Genomic DNA, 15,883 nt, shown 5'->3' with positions numbered 1-15,883 from the left:
ATTTCATTTTTAAAAAATCACACCTAGTTAGCTATTTTTTTAAAAACAGCATGTTTATTTTAAGAAAAGTTGGAAACACCGGCTTCCCCAAGTCACCACCACCAACTTGTGAACACGTCGGGATCACGGCTTAAGGAATGAGGATCACACCCGAGAGTTGCTTCTGTTGCTAGTGGAAAGAACACCTCTGATCCTCACGCCCTTCCACTCACAACACACACAGAAGCTGGCTGAAAAGAGGGAAAGTAATATGAGCCCTAAAAAGGCCAGTCCTTCCTCTCACAGGACTGGACGTCCCAGACACCTGGCAAGAGCAGGGGGGGCCTGGCAGAGTGTGGAGGAACAGGTGCTGGGACCTAGGGGGCCCGGGGGTTGGGCTTAGTGGCTTGGGGCTTAGGGACGTGGTGTGAGGGCGTGGGCGGGGCTCAGGAAACTCGGGCACCGGGTGGAGCTTGGAGGCCGCAGGGGCGTGGAGGGGGCGGGGCTCAAGGCCCGGGGAAACGGGACGAGGAGGAGCACCTGGGCGGGGCTCAGACCGGGATATAGGGGCGGGGCCCTGGGCGTGGGCGGGGCCCAGAGCCCAGATGGGCGGGGAGCGGCCGGACGCGGGCGGGGCGGGCGCCTAGACGCGAGCCTCCGGCGTCTCGCTGCCCAGACGGCGGCGGCGGTGGCCGCACGCGCTGCCCGGGTTCTGCCCTCGCGGCGCTCTGGCTCTTGGTCCCCACGCCATGCCGCAGGCCCCGCAGCCCACTGTGCTGGTGCCGTCGGAGCGCGCCGTGGTGCTGCTGTCGTGCGCGCTCTCCGCGCTCGGCTCGGGCCTGCTGGTGGCCACGCACGCCCTGTGGCCCGACCTGCGCAGCCGGGCACGGCGCCTGCTGCTCTTCCTGTCGCTAGCCGACCTGCTCTCGGCCGCCTCCTACTTCTACGGAGTGCTGCAGGACTTCGCGGGCCCGTCGTGGGACTGCGTGCTGCAGGGCGCGCTGTCCACCTTCGCCAACACCAGCTCCTTCTTCTGGACCGTGGCCATTGCGTTCTACCTGTATCTCAGCATCGTCCGCGCCTCGCGCGGGCCCCGCACAGACCGCCTGTTTTGGGCCTTCCATGTCGTCAGGTGGGTGGCGGTGGCGCTGCTTTTCCAGTAGCCCCCGACACAGGCCGACCCCTCCCGGTCTTGCCCTCCCAGAGGCCGCGTCTAGTTTGGACCCCCTACCCGCAGGGAGCAGCGTCTGCTCTCGCCCCCAGGGCAGCCCTGGGCCAGCGGGAGGAGGCCAGACTTACCCGAGATTCGCTCCCGAGGGAGCTCCTCTGTGCCTGCCCCAGGGCATAGCCCCTTGGGGTAGTGGGGTCAGAGTTTGCCCCCAGAGCCAGGCCCTGTTTCCTTGGACGGGGCTGGGGAGGACACTCTGAGTGCCTTGTGACCTGCTTCATTATGTCCTGGCCGTCTCTGCTGCCCATGGGGAAACAGGCTGGGAGACGAGTTGGGTAACTGTCCCGGGCTGGAGAGCTGGCAACTCCTAATCCCACGCCACCACCCCACCCCAAGCCACAGTGAGCCTGGTGCACTCCGCCACTCCCGAGCTGCCCTGTCTCTGCTGTACAGTTTACTAAGGACTGTCCTTTTTATTCTGTCTTTGGTCGTTTCTAAACTCAGGCCCCAGCCCTTTGTATTTCTGTTCTTGGTGATCTTGACTTTCCAGAGTTCAGTTATTTTGAGATTGAGGTCAGGAGCGGAGGACTGGTCTGGGAGTCTAGGAGTCCTCCTGGAGGCTCTCTGAGAGTGGGGAAAAGCCAAGACCTTACTCTGCGGTTCAAGCATCTTTCACATAAGTCTCGCTGAAGAGGGTCGGCCATTCCCTGGGGAATGTCAGGTTTTGAAAATCTCCTGGCGTCCTGTGCTGAACTGTGGGCAGGAATCCTAGGGCTGTTTTTCTTTTCTCCTTCTCCCAGATCATAGCAGCCAGATACTGCCCTAATTATAGGTCCTTTCTATTAAAAACTTAAGTGCCTTCCAAGGACTGCGAGCACAGTCAGCACTTTGGCAGAGACAGGTCACCTGGGTGTCACACGGTGAGGCTACAGGGCTGTAAGAGTCGCTTGACCTTCAGTTGTGCACTGAGGCCAGCTGGTTCTTGAGAAACGAAGTGACCTGCTTCTCAGCTGTGCAAGTAAAAACTCTTCGCAACACATCATTCAAACTGTGGCTCAAATGCTGCAGGGCGCCACGGAATAGGGCCCCGCCTTGCTTTCCCGGCAGCATCCCGTCTGACCCTGTCTGGGTCCCGTGATGACTTGGCTGGGTGTGGGCAGCGAGTACTCGGGAGATCGTGTGTACTTGAAAGGAGTCGAGGCTGTACCTATCTTTTTTTTTTTTTTTTTTTTTTTTTTTTTTGAGACAGAGTCTTCGCTGTGTCGCCCGGGCTGGAGTGCAGTGGCCGGATCTCAGCTCACTGCAAGCTCCGCCTCCTGGGTTTACGCCATTCTCCTGCCTCAGCCTCCCGAGTAGCTGGGACTCACAGGCACCCACCACCTCGCCCGGCTAGATTTTTGTATTTTTTAGTAGAGACGGGGTTTCACCGTGTTAGCCAGGATGGTCTCGATCTCCTGACCTCGTGATCCGCCCGTCTCGGCCTCCCAAAGTGCTGGGATTACAGGCTTGAGCCACCGCGCCCGGCGGCTGTACCTATCTTTGCAAGAACCTGTTCTCTTTCCCTTCTTGTCTTTAAAAATATTCAACAAAGTATATTTTTTAAACGATAACAGAACCTGGTCCAGCTTCTGTGGAAAAGAAGGATTGCCCAGCAAACCTGAGTTGGGGATTTTCTGTTTGGTTCTCATTAGGGACCCTGTGGGGGATTTCTGTGTTGTTCAGGATGGGCTTCTTTGATAAGTAGGCCCAGTGTGGTGGCTTGTACCCGTAATCCCAACACTTTGTGAGGCTGAGACAGGAGGATCGCTTGAGCCCAAGAGTTTAACTGGCCAACATAGTGAGGCTTTGTCTCTACTAAAAATTTAAAAATTAGCCGGGCTTGGTGACGCATGCCTGTAGTTCCAGCTACTTATGAGGCTGAGGTGGGAGGATCGCTTGAGCCTGGGAGGTCGAGGCTATAGTGAGCTATGACTGCAGACAGAGCAACACCCTGTCTCAAACAAGAAAGAAAATAAAGAAAGAGAAAAAAGAAAAGAAAAAACAAGCAACTTATTCATCTTGTCTGTTGAATGTGACCTGCTTACCTCTTAAAAGAAAATAAAATTACCTGTGTCCAAGCTAGAGAGGGAGTTTGACAATTTATTCTCTGGAGTTCTAAGCATTCAGACTTCGCTAGTCTAAGGGAATTGGTTAAACTTGTCTAACAGGTTCATCTGTTGACCTAGATCTTCCTAGACTGTATTGCCAATGACCTTACTAAGGACTCTCCAATGTATTTCCAGTAAAATTTCTTTGCAATATTAGTTTATTGTTTGCAGGATCTATTGATGTGAGAAATACCACCTTCAGGCATAGACTACATGATTATCTACTTTTTAACCATTTCATACTGCTGGAATTCAGTCCTCTTCAAAGCTTTCAGTTTTGGAAAGTATTTTAAAATATGACAACACAAAAGTTGATATCCCTATTCTAATGTGCATTTAGGAATTCAATTTTTTTAAACCCACAAATATCCTGAAAAATGGACAAATGACATACTCAAGCAAAATAGTAACAGCAGTTGATAAATATATATCATATACCATTAATACTCAAAGCAATGCAAGTTATAACAATAAGGTACTATTTCCTCATTTAATTAGGAGGAAAAAAATAGTAAGGCAGAGCTGGGCGTGGTGGCTCATGCCTGTAAATCCCAGCACTTTGGGAGACCAAAGTGGGCGGATCATTTGAGGTCAGGAGTTTGAGACCAGCCTGGCCAACATGGTGAAACCCCGTCTCTACTAAAATTGCAAAAATTAGCCAGGCATGGTGATGCACGCCTGTAGTCCCAACTACTCAGGAAGCTGAGGCAGGAGAGTCGCTTGAGTCGCTTGAACCTGGGAAGTGGAGGTTGCAGTGAGCCACAGTCGTGCCACTGCACTCCAGCCTGGGTAGCAGAGCGAGTCTCCATATCAAAAAAAAAAAAGTAAGGCAGAATACAAACATGATAAATGCTAGTTTCACTGGCATTTTTCTACAGTATTATTGATGGTGTGAATTGAAACAGTCTTTGTAGAAAGTATTCGGTTCATACACCTTGATCCAGTAATCCTATTTACCAGAGCCTAGTCTAAGGAGATAATCTAAAATACGTACAAAGCTTTAAAAGTACAAAGCTGCTTGTGAGGCACTTATCATGGTGAGAATTTGGAAGTAACCTCAATGTCCAGCAGTGGGGGAACAGGAAGTTAAGAGTCTACCCTCCCCTTCTGAAATGGTGTGCAGCTCTTAGATAACTGGTTTTGAATTCTGTAAGTCTTTTTTTTAATGATATGATACAATGCGAAGTGACAGAAACCATCACTAAAACTGATTACAGTCACATAAAGGCAGGAGGTTAGAGAGAATCCTGCACACGCACAAGTTCCTAGGAGAGCACTTGCGTGGCCGCCTGGGGCCCCATCATTATACCTACCGTGGCCCCCTTTCCAGAGAGAGGAGGCAGTTTAGACCTCATCCTCAGGAAATCATATTTCAGCATGAGCTGTGTCTGGCCCCTGATGTTTGCAGAGTGCTGTTCCATTCATTAGCCCACTAATCACCAATAACCCAACAGGGCCAGGGGTGGTAGCTCACACCTGTAATCCCAGCACTTTGGGAGGCTGAGGCAGGAGGATCACTTGAACCCGGGAGGTTGAGGCTGCAGTGAGCTGAGACCACCACTGCACTCCAGCTGGAGTGACAGAGTGAGACCCTGTCTCAAAAAAAAAAAAAAAGGAAAAGAAAAAAAAAAGTAACCCAACAGAATGGATGGTTGGGGCGATTACCCTCATAGCAGATGTGATGGCCCAGAGCTACATAGCTAGTAAGGGAGAGGCTCAGGGTTAGAATCTACTTCTGATCCAGCCCAGGACTCCTTTTAGGAGTCTGTGTTGTCTTTTGGCTGTAACAGTTTTTAAAAACTGAAATACAATTTCAACAATAATTTATTTTTAGTCTGGGCGCGGTGGCTCACGCCAGTAGTCCCAGCAGTTTGGGAGGCCACGGTGGACAGATTACTTGAGCCCAGGAATTTGAGACCAGCCTGGGCAACATGGTGAAATCCTGTCTCTACAAAAAATTTTAAAAATTAGCCGAGCATGGTAATGTGCGGCTGTAGTCTCAGCTCCTCAGGAGGCTGAGACGAGAGGATCGCTTGAGTCCAGGAGGCAGACGTTGCTGTGAGCTGAGATTGCGCCACTGTACTCCAGTCTGGGCGACAGAGCAAGACCCTATCTCAAAAAAGTTAAAAAATTATTTTTAGTTTTCTAGATTTCCTAAATGTTAACATTTTACCATATCAGCTTTATCCTCTCCAGTTACTTTTTTCTGAAACCATTTAAGAGTAAGTGACAGGGCCTGGGTGCAGTGGTTTAACCCCAGCATTTTGGGAGCCCAAGGTGGGAGGATCACTTGAGGCCAGGAGACCAGCCTGGCCAGCATACTGAGACCTTGCCTCTCCAAAAAAATAAAAAAGGAGAGGGAGAGAAAAAATTTAAACATAGAATAAGAGTGACATACTCAATACTTCAGTATGTATTTCCAGAAGCACAATTTCTTACTGAACCGCATGCATCTACCCAAGCAGGAAATTAATACTGAATTAATACTATTACTTGATTGGTGGACTTTATTGATGTGTGTGTGTGTGTGTGTGTGTGTGTGTGTGTGTGTGTGTATTTTTTTTCTCCACTCGAGACGGAGTTTCACTCTTGTTGCCCAGGCTGGAGTACAATGGCGCGATCTCTCGGCTCACTGCAACCTCCACCTCCCACGTTCAAGTGATTCTCCTGCCTCAGCCTTCCAGGTAGCTGGGACTACAGGCGTGCGCCACTATGCCTGGCTAATTCAGTATATTTAGTAGAGATGGGGTTTCACCATGTTGCCCAGGCTGGTCTCAAACTCCTGACCTCAAGTGATCCACCCACCTCAGCCTCCCAAAGTGCTGGGATTACAGGCGTGAGCCACTGTGGCTGGCCTTTGTTGAGATTTTTGTCCATGGACTAACAGTATCCCTGATAGCAAAGGAAAATCTTGGCTTGTATGTTGACTTAATTTTAGTATACCTTTATTTTCCTTACATCTGAAACACTTCTCCCACCTTTCTTGGTGTTTTATGATTTTGACATTTGTGAAGAGTACAGGCCCGTTATTTTATAGAATGCCTCTCAATTCAGGTTTGTCTGGTGCTTCCTCATAATAGCTTCAGGTTCTGCATTTTTGGCAGGATATCCCAGAAACATGTTTTTCTTGTTGCTTTCTACCTGGTGGCCAACAACTTGGACGTATTCCCTTACTGGTGATGTTAACTCTGATCACTGGGCTAAGGCGATATCTGCCAAGTTCCTGCACTGCAAGTTACTAGTTTTCCTTTTGTAGTTAAGAAGTGTCTTGCTGAGAGACGTTGGTGGCTCGAAACAGCCTATCACATCTCCAGCTTTCACCCAAGGTTTTTGTGTTCTTTGATTCTGACAGCATTTTGAATTTTTTGGTGGCAGTTGCTTTTTTTTTTTTTTTTGAGACAGAATCTCACCCTGTTGCCCAGGCTGGAGTGCAGTGGCACAGTCTCGGCTCATTGCAAGCTCTGCTGCCTGGGTTCCTGCCATTCCCCTGCCTCAGCCTCCCCAGTAGGTGGGACTACAGGCGCCTGCCACCACGCCCGGCTAATTTTTATTTTTTTTCGTATTTTTAGTAGAGATGGGGTTTCACTGTGTTAGCCAGGATGGTCTTGATATCCTGACCTTGTGATCCACCTGCCTCGGCCTCCCAAAGTGCTGGGATTACAGGCGTGAGCCACTGCGCCTGGCCGGCAGTTGCTTTTTTAAGGTTGTGTGAGATACTCAGTGTTCAGGGGAAGTCCCTGTGTTTGAGAAGTCCCTTTCTACTGTGTCTTAGCTGGTGAGGCGGCTGCCACAGACGTCCCATCTTTGACTTTCATGTGGTGTGCCTGAGTGGCTGTATGTTTACCACGCCCACCTGAGGGAGGCCAGAGCTGTGGGGAGGGGTCATTTCTCCGCCTCGCATATAAGGGGACCTCCTTTCCAAGAGCGGCGCAGCCCTTCCTCCCCGCACGGTGGTGGGCGCCTGCGTGATGCCAGATCAGGGTCAGCAGGGGCGAGGTGACCACCCCCTCCACCAGGACCTCCATGGTGCCAGGCATCAGCTGTGTGACCTGTGAGCATGGGGGGGCAGCTAAAGGGTCTGGGCAGCTCATTTGGGGGTCAGAAGGAAGGGTCCTGGCCGACCTGGTTTTCCTCGGGCATCTCTGAGTTTCTTCTGGCCCCGCTGAGCTAAAGGCGGGTGTGGGTATGACTCCAGCAGGGTCCAGCCCCCGTGCCTCTCACACACATGTTCATCCACCCTTTGGAGTTTGCTTAGGGTTACAGAGGAAGCAAGAGTCTGTGACCCCCATGTTTACCATAAAAACCCTGCTCTGGGGGGAGCGGGAAGTCCCAATGTAGCAAAAAGGGGAAACCTGGGCCTGGAGCTGGAAGGTTCTCGGAGTTCTCTAATTTGTTTTTGTTTGTTTTGAGATGGAGTCTAGCTCTGTCACCCAGGCTGGAGTGAAGTGGTGCGATCTCGGCTCACTGCAATGTCCACTTCCTGAGTTAAGCCATTCTCCTGCCTCAGCCTCCCAACTAGCTGGGAATATAGGCACACACCACCATGTCTGTCTAATTTTTTTGTATTTTTAGTAGAGATGGGATTTCACCATGTTGGCCAGGCTGGTCTCGAACTCCTGACCTCAAATGATCCACTTGCCTCGGCCTCCCAGAGTGCTGGGATTACAGGTGTGAGCCACCACACCTGGCCCGTTTGTTTTTTTTTTTTTTTGAGACAGAGTCTCACTCTGTCACCCAGACTGGAGTGCAGTGGTGTGATCTCTACTCACAACAGCCTCTACCTCCCAGGTTCAAGCGATTTTTCTGCCTCAGCCTCCCAAGTAGCTGGGATCACAGGCGTGCACCATCACACCTGGCTAATTTTTGTATTTTTAGTAAAAACGGGATTTCACCATGTTGGCCAGGCTGGTCTCGAACTCCTGAGCTCCCGTGATCCACCCGCCTCGGCCTCCCAAAGTGCTGGGATTATAGGCGTGAGCCACTACACCCGTCCTGAGTTCTCTAATTTGAAATGAGCTCACCATGGCACTGCAAGGACGAGCCAGTGGCAGAGCTGGCCCGTCTCCCCAGGCAGTGGCATCTGAATGAGGGATGGATGCAGTGGCCTCATGAATAGTACCCCATGTTGGCCACTAGTCCCAAAAATAACAATCATTGAACTGGTTTCGTTTATTCCCCATAAGTTTTCCGGGGTGACTGGTGAAGGTGGCAGTGCTGCATCCCTGTGTGCAGCAGGAAGCCCACGGCAGGGGCCTGAGCACCAGCAACTTGGCAGGAGGTGTGAGAGCTCAGGCTGCCCCTTAACCTTCAGCTGAGCTGCCCATCCCTGAGCTGAGGGCTACAGACAGTAGCACTAGGGCATGAGTGTGTATCTGAGAGTTCCTTTAGACATTCCTCTCCCCTTCTGCAGAGTGACCTTGTGGTGGCCTGGCCCAGTGGCTGACTCCCTGAACTTCTCCCAAGTCCCTGACCCTCTGCCCCTGGAGCTGGACAATAAGTGTCCATTGTTCTCAGGGAAGAAACCTCCTCCACGCAGCCTCTCACTAGGCCTCACTCCCTACGGCTGGGCTTCCCCCAGCCCTGCTGTGTCCTGAGGTTTTTAAATTGGCATATTGTTGCACAAGAGTTTGGTTCTCAAAGCATTTTCTGAGTTATGTTAACGTCCCCAGGCCTCATGGTACCTACACCAGGCATGGTGTGTTTGGCCCAGAGAAGAGGCCTGCTTGTTTCCCCCAGCAGGTGCCAGCCCCCAGAGATCTGTAGGAAGGATGAGGTTTGGGGTGGGGAAAAGGTACAGGAACCCCAGAGTTGGAGCTGGTGACTGAGCAGACCCTGCCTTGAACCCGCTTCAGTCTGACCTCTGACCCCTTCCTGGCAGCGGGAATGGCATTCCAAGGGTCTTTGAAAACCAGTGGGCCGCTTTTCAGTGTAACTGTCCATTTGTGTGTGAAGTGAAGTGTGTCTCCCTGTCTGCAGGTGCCCCCGCCCTGACTCTGGTGGGGACAGGCTCCAGAACCACACAACTGAAGATCCCCAGCTGGGCAGGGCTGGGAACTCCCAAGGACCCGCTCTGAAGGTCAGGGAAGCCGAGAGCATTGCCGTCCTGGGGACAAGTGGCCTGGTCTGACGGACACTAGGCCAGCCGGGGCAGGTGGTTTTTTCACTGCTTGGCTAATCCCCGGCAGTACTTCCACTGCCTTTCTCTGGAGGACATTTAAAAACAAAAGGTGTCGAGTTCCAGAAAGGGCTGAGCTCCTGACGAGTATGAATGGCTTTTTGTCAGTTTCTCCTCCATGAGCTGGTGGAGGGTCCTGGCCCAGCTTTGCCAATCTGGGCATTGTGGGGGTAGGGAGTTTCCAAGTCATCCATGACCTGTAAGACTGGGGGCCCTAGGAGCTGGGATAGTACCCGCTGCCGGGACACGTGTCTCTCCTGTCTAGTCTGTAAAAAACCTCTGCAATGTTTACTCAGGCTTCCCTAACAAAGTACCACAGCCTGGGGGCTTAGACAACAGAAATTTATTTTCTCACAGTTTTGGAGGCTAAAGTGCAAGGTCCAGGTGAGGGCAGGACTGGTTCTTCCTGAGGCCTCTCTCCTTGGCGTGTATATGGCCATCTTCCCCCTGGGTCTTCCATTGGTCTTCCCTCTGTAAAGATCTGTGTGCTCATCACTTCTTGTTTTTGTTGCTGTTGTTTGCTTTTTTTGTTTTAAGACAGTCATGGCCAGGCATTGTGGCTCACGTCTGTAATCCTAGCACTTTGGGAGGCCGAGGTGGGCGGATCACCTGACGTCAGGAGTACCAGACCAGTCTGGCCAACATGGTGAAACCCTGTCTCTACTAAAAATACAAAAATTAGCCGGATATAATGGTGAGTGCCTGTGATCCCAGCTATTTGGGAGGCTGAGGCAGGAGAATCACCTGAACCTGGGAGGCGGAGGTTGCATTGAGCTGAGATCACGCCACTGCACTCCAGCCTGGAGACAGAGTGAGATTCCATCTCAAAAAGAAAAGAAAAGAAAAGAAAGGGTCTCATTCTCACCCAGTCTAGAGTGCAGTGGCACAGTCACGGCTCACTACAGCCTCAACCTCCTGGGTTCAAGCAGTTCTCCCGCCTCAGCCTCCTGAGTAGCTGGGATTTCAGGTGTGTGCCACCACACCCGGCTAATTTCTATGTTTTTTTTTTTTGTAGAGACAGGGTCTCACTTTGTTGCCCAGGCTGGTCTTAAACTCCTGGGCTCAAGCGATCCTTTGGTCTCCCCGAGTGCTGAGATTATGGGTGTGAGCCACCATGCCCGGCCTTTCCTCTTATAAGTTATGACAGCAGAGTCGCATTAGGTTAGGTTCCACTCTGATGACTGCATTTTAACTTAATCACCTCTTGAAAGACCCTGTCTCTCAAATACACTCACAGTCTGAGGTTCTGGGGATTAGGACTTCAACAGATGAAATTTGTGGGGGACACAGTTGAACCCTTAACAGCCTCTGAGTGGGGAGGAAGCCGGCTTGGAGTCTGGCTTTTGTTTCTAGGCAAATACAAGTTGGAGCTGGGGCCTGGACACCTCTGGGAGAAGCTTGTAGTGCCCCTGCCACATCAGAGTCACACTCAAGTTACAGAGTTACCTTCCTCCATCCAGGCAGGCTCAGCCTGGCCTCCTCCCAGCCTCAGAGTCACAGGTTTAGAGAGGAGGGGCCTTATCGGTCACCTGCTCTAACCCACATCCCCATCATGCATCCCCACCCAGCACCTGTCATGGCACCCCCTAAACATGGGCACTCACCTTCTCTCGGTGGAAGCTGCCTATTCAGCCCCCGGGTTTAGGATTGGGCAGGACCCCGCCCATTCCTCCGGCATCTAATCACTTCTCCACCACCAGGTCCTCTTCAAGACTTTTTAACCATTTGAGGATCGCTCAAGGCCCAGCGTCTCTTCACATGCTCCTGAGGTGCCCTGGCACTGGTGCCAGCCTGCCAGTCTCAGGTTTAGAATGTGGGCTGCATATGGCCACTCACAGGCAGGCAGCACCAGCCATTGGCTGTTCTGAGCCACCCACATCTGAGCAGCAGCACAACCCCTCCAACCACATGAATTTCTAGGTTGTAATCAACTAAATCCCTTGGTCTTTTTCATGTGTGCAGTTATTAAGCCCTGTGTTACTTGTTCTGGCTTTATTTTTTTGGGGGTGGTGGCTTCCCTTGTGAAGGAGGGAAAAACTGTTAGGTGTTACATATCAGAACTGTGGTTTTTTGTTTGTTTGTTTTGAGACGGAGTCCCACTCTGTCACCCAGGCTGGAGTACAGTGGGACGATCTTGGCTTACTGCAACCTCCACTTCCCAGGTTCAGGTGATTCTCCTGTCTCAGCCTCCCCAGTAGCTGGGATTACAGGTGCCCGCCACCACAGCCGGCTAATTTTTTGTATTTTTAGTAGAGATGGGATTTCGTCATGTTGGCCAGGCTGGTCTCAAACTTCTGACTTCAGGTAACCTGCCCACCTCGGCCTCCCAAAGTGCTGGGATTACAGGCATGAGCCACCGTGCACGGCTACATGTCAGAACTGCAATACGCATTTCTAGAAAGCAGGATTTATGCCACACATGTGTTTGTGGAGCACCTATCAGATTTAGACTACCTGCAGCTCGGAATGGCCCCCTGGCTGGAGAACTGCTCTGTTTATCCTTCTGAGAGTTCCAGAAACACCAACTTTCTCCTTACCCAGTAGTCGGGAACCTGGAGCACTGTCAGCTCATCATTTTTATCCTATGTCTGGTGGTGTCGTGGAGCCAGCTTGAGAGACACGATTGTTACATTTTAGGGAATTTTGTGAGCTGATTGTTAGATACCACCAGTATTAAAAACTAGATTATATTAAAAACAAAGCTGGGCCTGGGGCTCCTGTCTGTAGTCCTAGCTCCTTGGGAGGCTGAGATGGGAGGATCACTTGAGAAAACATAGTGAGATCCCATCTTAAAAAATAATAGACCGGGCATGGCGGCTCATGTGTATAATCCCAGCACTTTGAAAGGCCAGGGTGAGAAGATCACTTGAAGCCAGGAGTTCAAGACCAGCCTGGGCAATAAAGCAAGACTTTGTCTCTACAAAAAGCAAAAAATAAGCCAGGCATGGTGGCATGTGTCTGTAGTACCCCCTACTCTGGAGGTTGAGGTGAGAGGATTACTTGAGCCCGAGATTTGGAGGCTGCAGTGAGCCATGACTGTGCCACTGCACTCCAGTCTGGGCAACAGAGTAAGACCTTGTCTCTGTCTCTAAAATAATAATACTTTTTTTTTTCTGAGACGGAATCTCGCTCTGTCACCCAGGCTGGAGTGCAGTGGCGCGATCTCGGCTCACTGCAACCTCCACCTCCCTGGTTCAATCGATTCTCCTGCCTTAGCCTCCTGAGTAGCTTGGATTACAGGCATGCGCCACTATGCCCAGATAATTTTTTGGATTTTCAGTAGAGACGGGGTTTCACCATGTTGGTCAGGGTGGTCTTGAACTCCTGACCTCGTGATCCGCCCGCCAAGGCCTCCCAAAGTGCTGGGAATAATAAAATAAAAATTAAAAAGCCATAAATATTCAAAGCTCATTGTGTCATAGCTATTTTGCTCTTTATACACTTGAGGTTGTTGCATCTATCAAATCTGTGTGGTGAAAATACTGTATAATGGTGTGCTGCGTGCATCTGTTTCCAACTACATGTGTTGGTGGCTGGAAATTGGCCATGGTGGAAGTATTTACACATGGAAGTTGGCAAAGACTACAAATCAAGGCTTGATGGCTTGATTTATTGCTTTGTTGATTGTGTAGGGCAGAGGTCAGCTAAGTTTTCCTGGAAAGTAAGTGTTTTCAGCTTTTTGGGCCATGTAGCCTCAGTTGTAACTGCTCGACTCTGCCTGAAAGCAGTGGTAGACAATCTGTAAATGACTGAATATGGCTGTGTTGCAGTAAAACTTTATCTAAAAAAAACAAACAGTGGGCCAGATTTGGCCTAACAGCCATAGTTTGCTGGACCCCTAATCTAGACTTAAAAAAGTAATGGAGAAGACGTTAAAGGTATAGATTAAACTTAAGTGTTACTCATCTCTGAGCTTAAATTAAGAAGAGATGGCAGCTGTGTTGGGGCAGGCAGAAAACCCAGTATGGAAAGAAGAGATGAGAAGAGACAGGATCATGGAGCAGAAAAAAATTGAGGAAACACTCTCCCAGTGTGGGGGTGAAGAAAACTCGTACCTGATTCAGCAGAGAAGTTGCTCATGTCACTGGTTGGTGACAACTTATGTCTTGTTTTCTATTTCTTCCTTATTTCATTTTCATCTTCTTAAAGGAAATGAAAGCATCAATTAACTTCATGCCACGGAGCTCTCTCATTTGCTGATTGCATCCACAGGTTGGCAAAATCCAGGGTTTGGCTGAAATCATCAAAAGCCTTCTGTGAGCATCAGTTGGCTGCATGGAATGGACGATAAAGAAGGAGTATTATTATTATTTATAAATTGTGTGCTTCACATCCTGCGGGTGAAATTTATACATTTATATGTGTTTGTGTAAACATGCATACATGCACACCTGCATACGTCTGCGTTTTTCTGGAGAGCCAGCTGTGAAATGTTCCCAACACACCATTGTCCATGCCTGTACATGAGTCAGTCTGGCCCAGCCTGCTTTGCAGGATCACTGGACCATTCCACTCTCTTCATTCCCACCGGCTCCTTGATTCTACCTCTTACCGCCTCTCACTTAAAGACCACTCCCACCCCAGCAGCTTCTGGCCCTCACACAGCTGCTCCTTCTGTGTGTTCAAACAACCCCTCCCTGTTGATCAGGCCCACATTCTTATATTCTTTTTTTTTAGACGGAGTCACGCTCTGTCACCCAGGCTGGAGTGCAGTGGCACAATCTCAGCTCACTGCAACCCCTGCCTCCCGGGTTCAAATGATTCCCTTGCCTCAGCCTCCTGAGTAGCTGGGATTACAGGTGTGCATTACCACACCCAGCTAATTTAAACCCACATTCTTAACCCTTTCAAAACCCTCTGCCTATTTGACCTTCCCTTTGGTTATTTCCCAGCACAAACTCAGTATCACAGAAGAAATCTACTGCTGTGTAGCTTCAGTATTGCAGCCCTAAAGTTACAGAGTGTGGGGCTGTGTGGTCCCCTGGTTTCCCATAAGGCTTGTCGGGGATGTAGAGGGAGCCCAAAGGAGTGCTGTGCCGACTGTGACCCTCCCATGCCCAGCTCAGAGGGGAATCCCCTATATGAGTGGCCCCCCCAGCTCCAGACCAGCCCCCTCCAGGGAGACTGTTCCTACATACAGTGCTCACCCCCTTCCCAGAATTCCTTAGCGGAATCCTGCAACTGTAAAGTAATGAGGAACAGCACATTATGACTGGAGGATTGGCTTGGTGGCACTTTAAGGCCACTTGCTTTTTTTTTTTTTTTTTTTTTTTGAGACGGAGTCTCACTTCGTCATCCAGGCTGGAATGCAGTGGCACAATCTCAGCTCACTGCAAACTCCATCTCCTGGATTCAAGGGATTCTCGTGCCTCAGCCTCCCACTAAGCTGGGATTACAGGGATGCACTACCACACCCGGCTAATTTTTGTATTTTTGGTAGAGACGAGTTTCACCATGTTGGCCAGGCTGGTCTCGAACTCCTGACCTCAGGTGGTCCACCCATCTCGGCCTCCCAAAGTCCCAAAGTCCTGGGATTCAGTCATGAGCCACCTTGCCCTGCCCATCATGAGTTTTTTTTTTTTTTTTTTTTTTTTTTTTTTTTTTTTTGTTGAGACGGAGTCTCGCTCTGTCGCCCGGGCTGGAGTGCAGTGGCCGGATCTCAGCTCACTGCAAGCTCCGCCTCCCTGGTTTACGCCATTCTCCTGCCTCAGCCTCCCGAGTAGCTGGGACTACAGGCGCCCGCCACCTTGCCCGGCTAGTTTTTTGTATTTTTAGTAGAGACGGGGTTTCACCGTGTTAGCCAGGATGGTCTCGATCTCCTGACCTCGTGATCCGCCCGTCTCGGCCTCCCAAAGTGCTGGGATTACAGGCTTGAGCCACCGCGCCCGGCCCCATCATGAGTTTTAAAACAACCTTTTCTTACTTTCTATGGGTGGGGTTTTTTTTTTTGGTTTTTTGTTTTTTGTTTTTTTTTGAGATAGGGTCTTGCTCTGTCGCCCAGGCTGGAGTGCAGTGGCATGATCTCGGCTCACCGCAACCTCTGCCTCGCAGGTTCAAGCGATTCTTCTGCCTCAGGCTCCCAAGTAGCTGGGATTACAGGCGTACACCACCACGCCCAGCTAATTTTTGTACTTTTAGTAGAGACGGAGTTTCACTATGTTGGCCAGGCTGGTCTCAAACTCCTGACCCCAAGTGTTCCACCCACCTTGGCCTCCCAAAGTGTTGGGATTACAGGTGTGAGCTACCACGCCTGGCCTTTTGTGGTCTTTTTGCTCCAGTGTCTTTGTGACTTCCAACAGGACACGCTGCCTCCTGCCACCGAGGCCACTGAAGGTGACGTGACTCTGCCATCAGCACTCCTGCCCCTCCCTACAGAGGCCAGTGGGGACTGGAGAACGCTGCAGAGGGGATGGT

General features: G+C 50.5%; 1 protein-coding gene across 1 annotated transcript in view; it reads left to right on the top strand.

The window, feature by feature from the left end:
• The first annotated feature begins 460 nt into the window (after positions 1-460).
• The window catches only part of GPR157 (G protein-coupled receptor 157), a 28,469-nt gene continuing 13,046 nt past the window's right edge, over positions 461-15,883 (top strand). The window contains exon 1 of the mRNA XM_010364186.2: positions 461-1,111. Within this exon, the coding sequence (XP_010362488.2) occupies positions 729-1,111 (383 nt within the window). The 5' untranslated portion in view covers positions 461-728. The remainder of the gene's footprint in view (positions 1,112-15,883) is intronic.

This window comes from Rhinopithecus roxellana, chromosome 12 (genome assembly GCF_007565055.1).
Source record: "Rhinopithecus roxellana isolate Shanxi Qingling chromosome 12, ASM756505v1, whole genome shotgun sequence".
In the NCBI taxonomy this organism is placed as follows: domain Eukaryota; kingdom Metazoa; phylum Chordata; class Mammalia; order Primates; family Cercopithecidae; genus Rhinopithecus; species Rhinopithecus roxellana.
The sequence above is the reverse complement of the archived record's forward strand: the minus strand, read 5'-3'. Positions and strand labels throughout refer to the sequence as shown.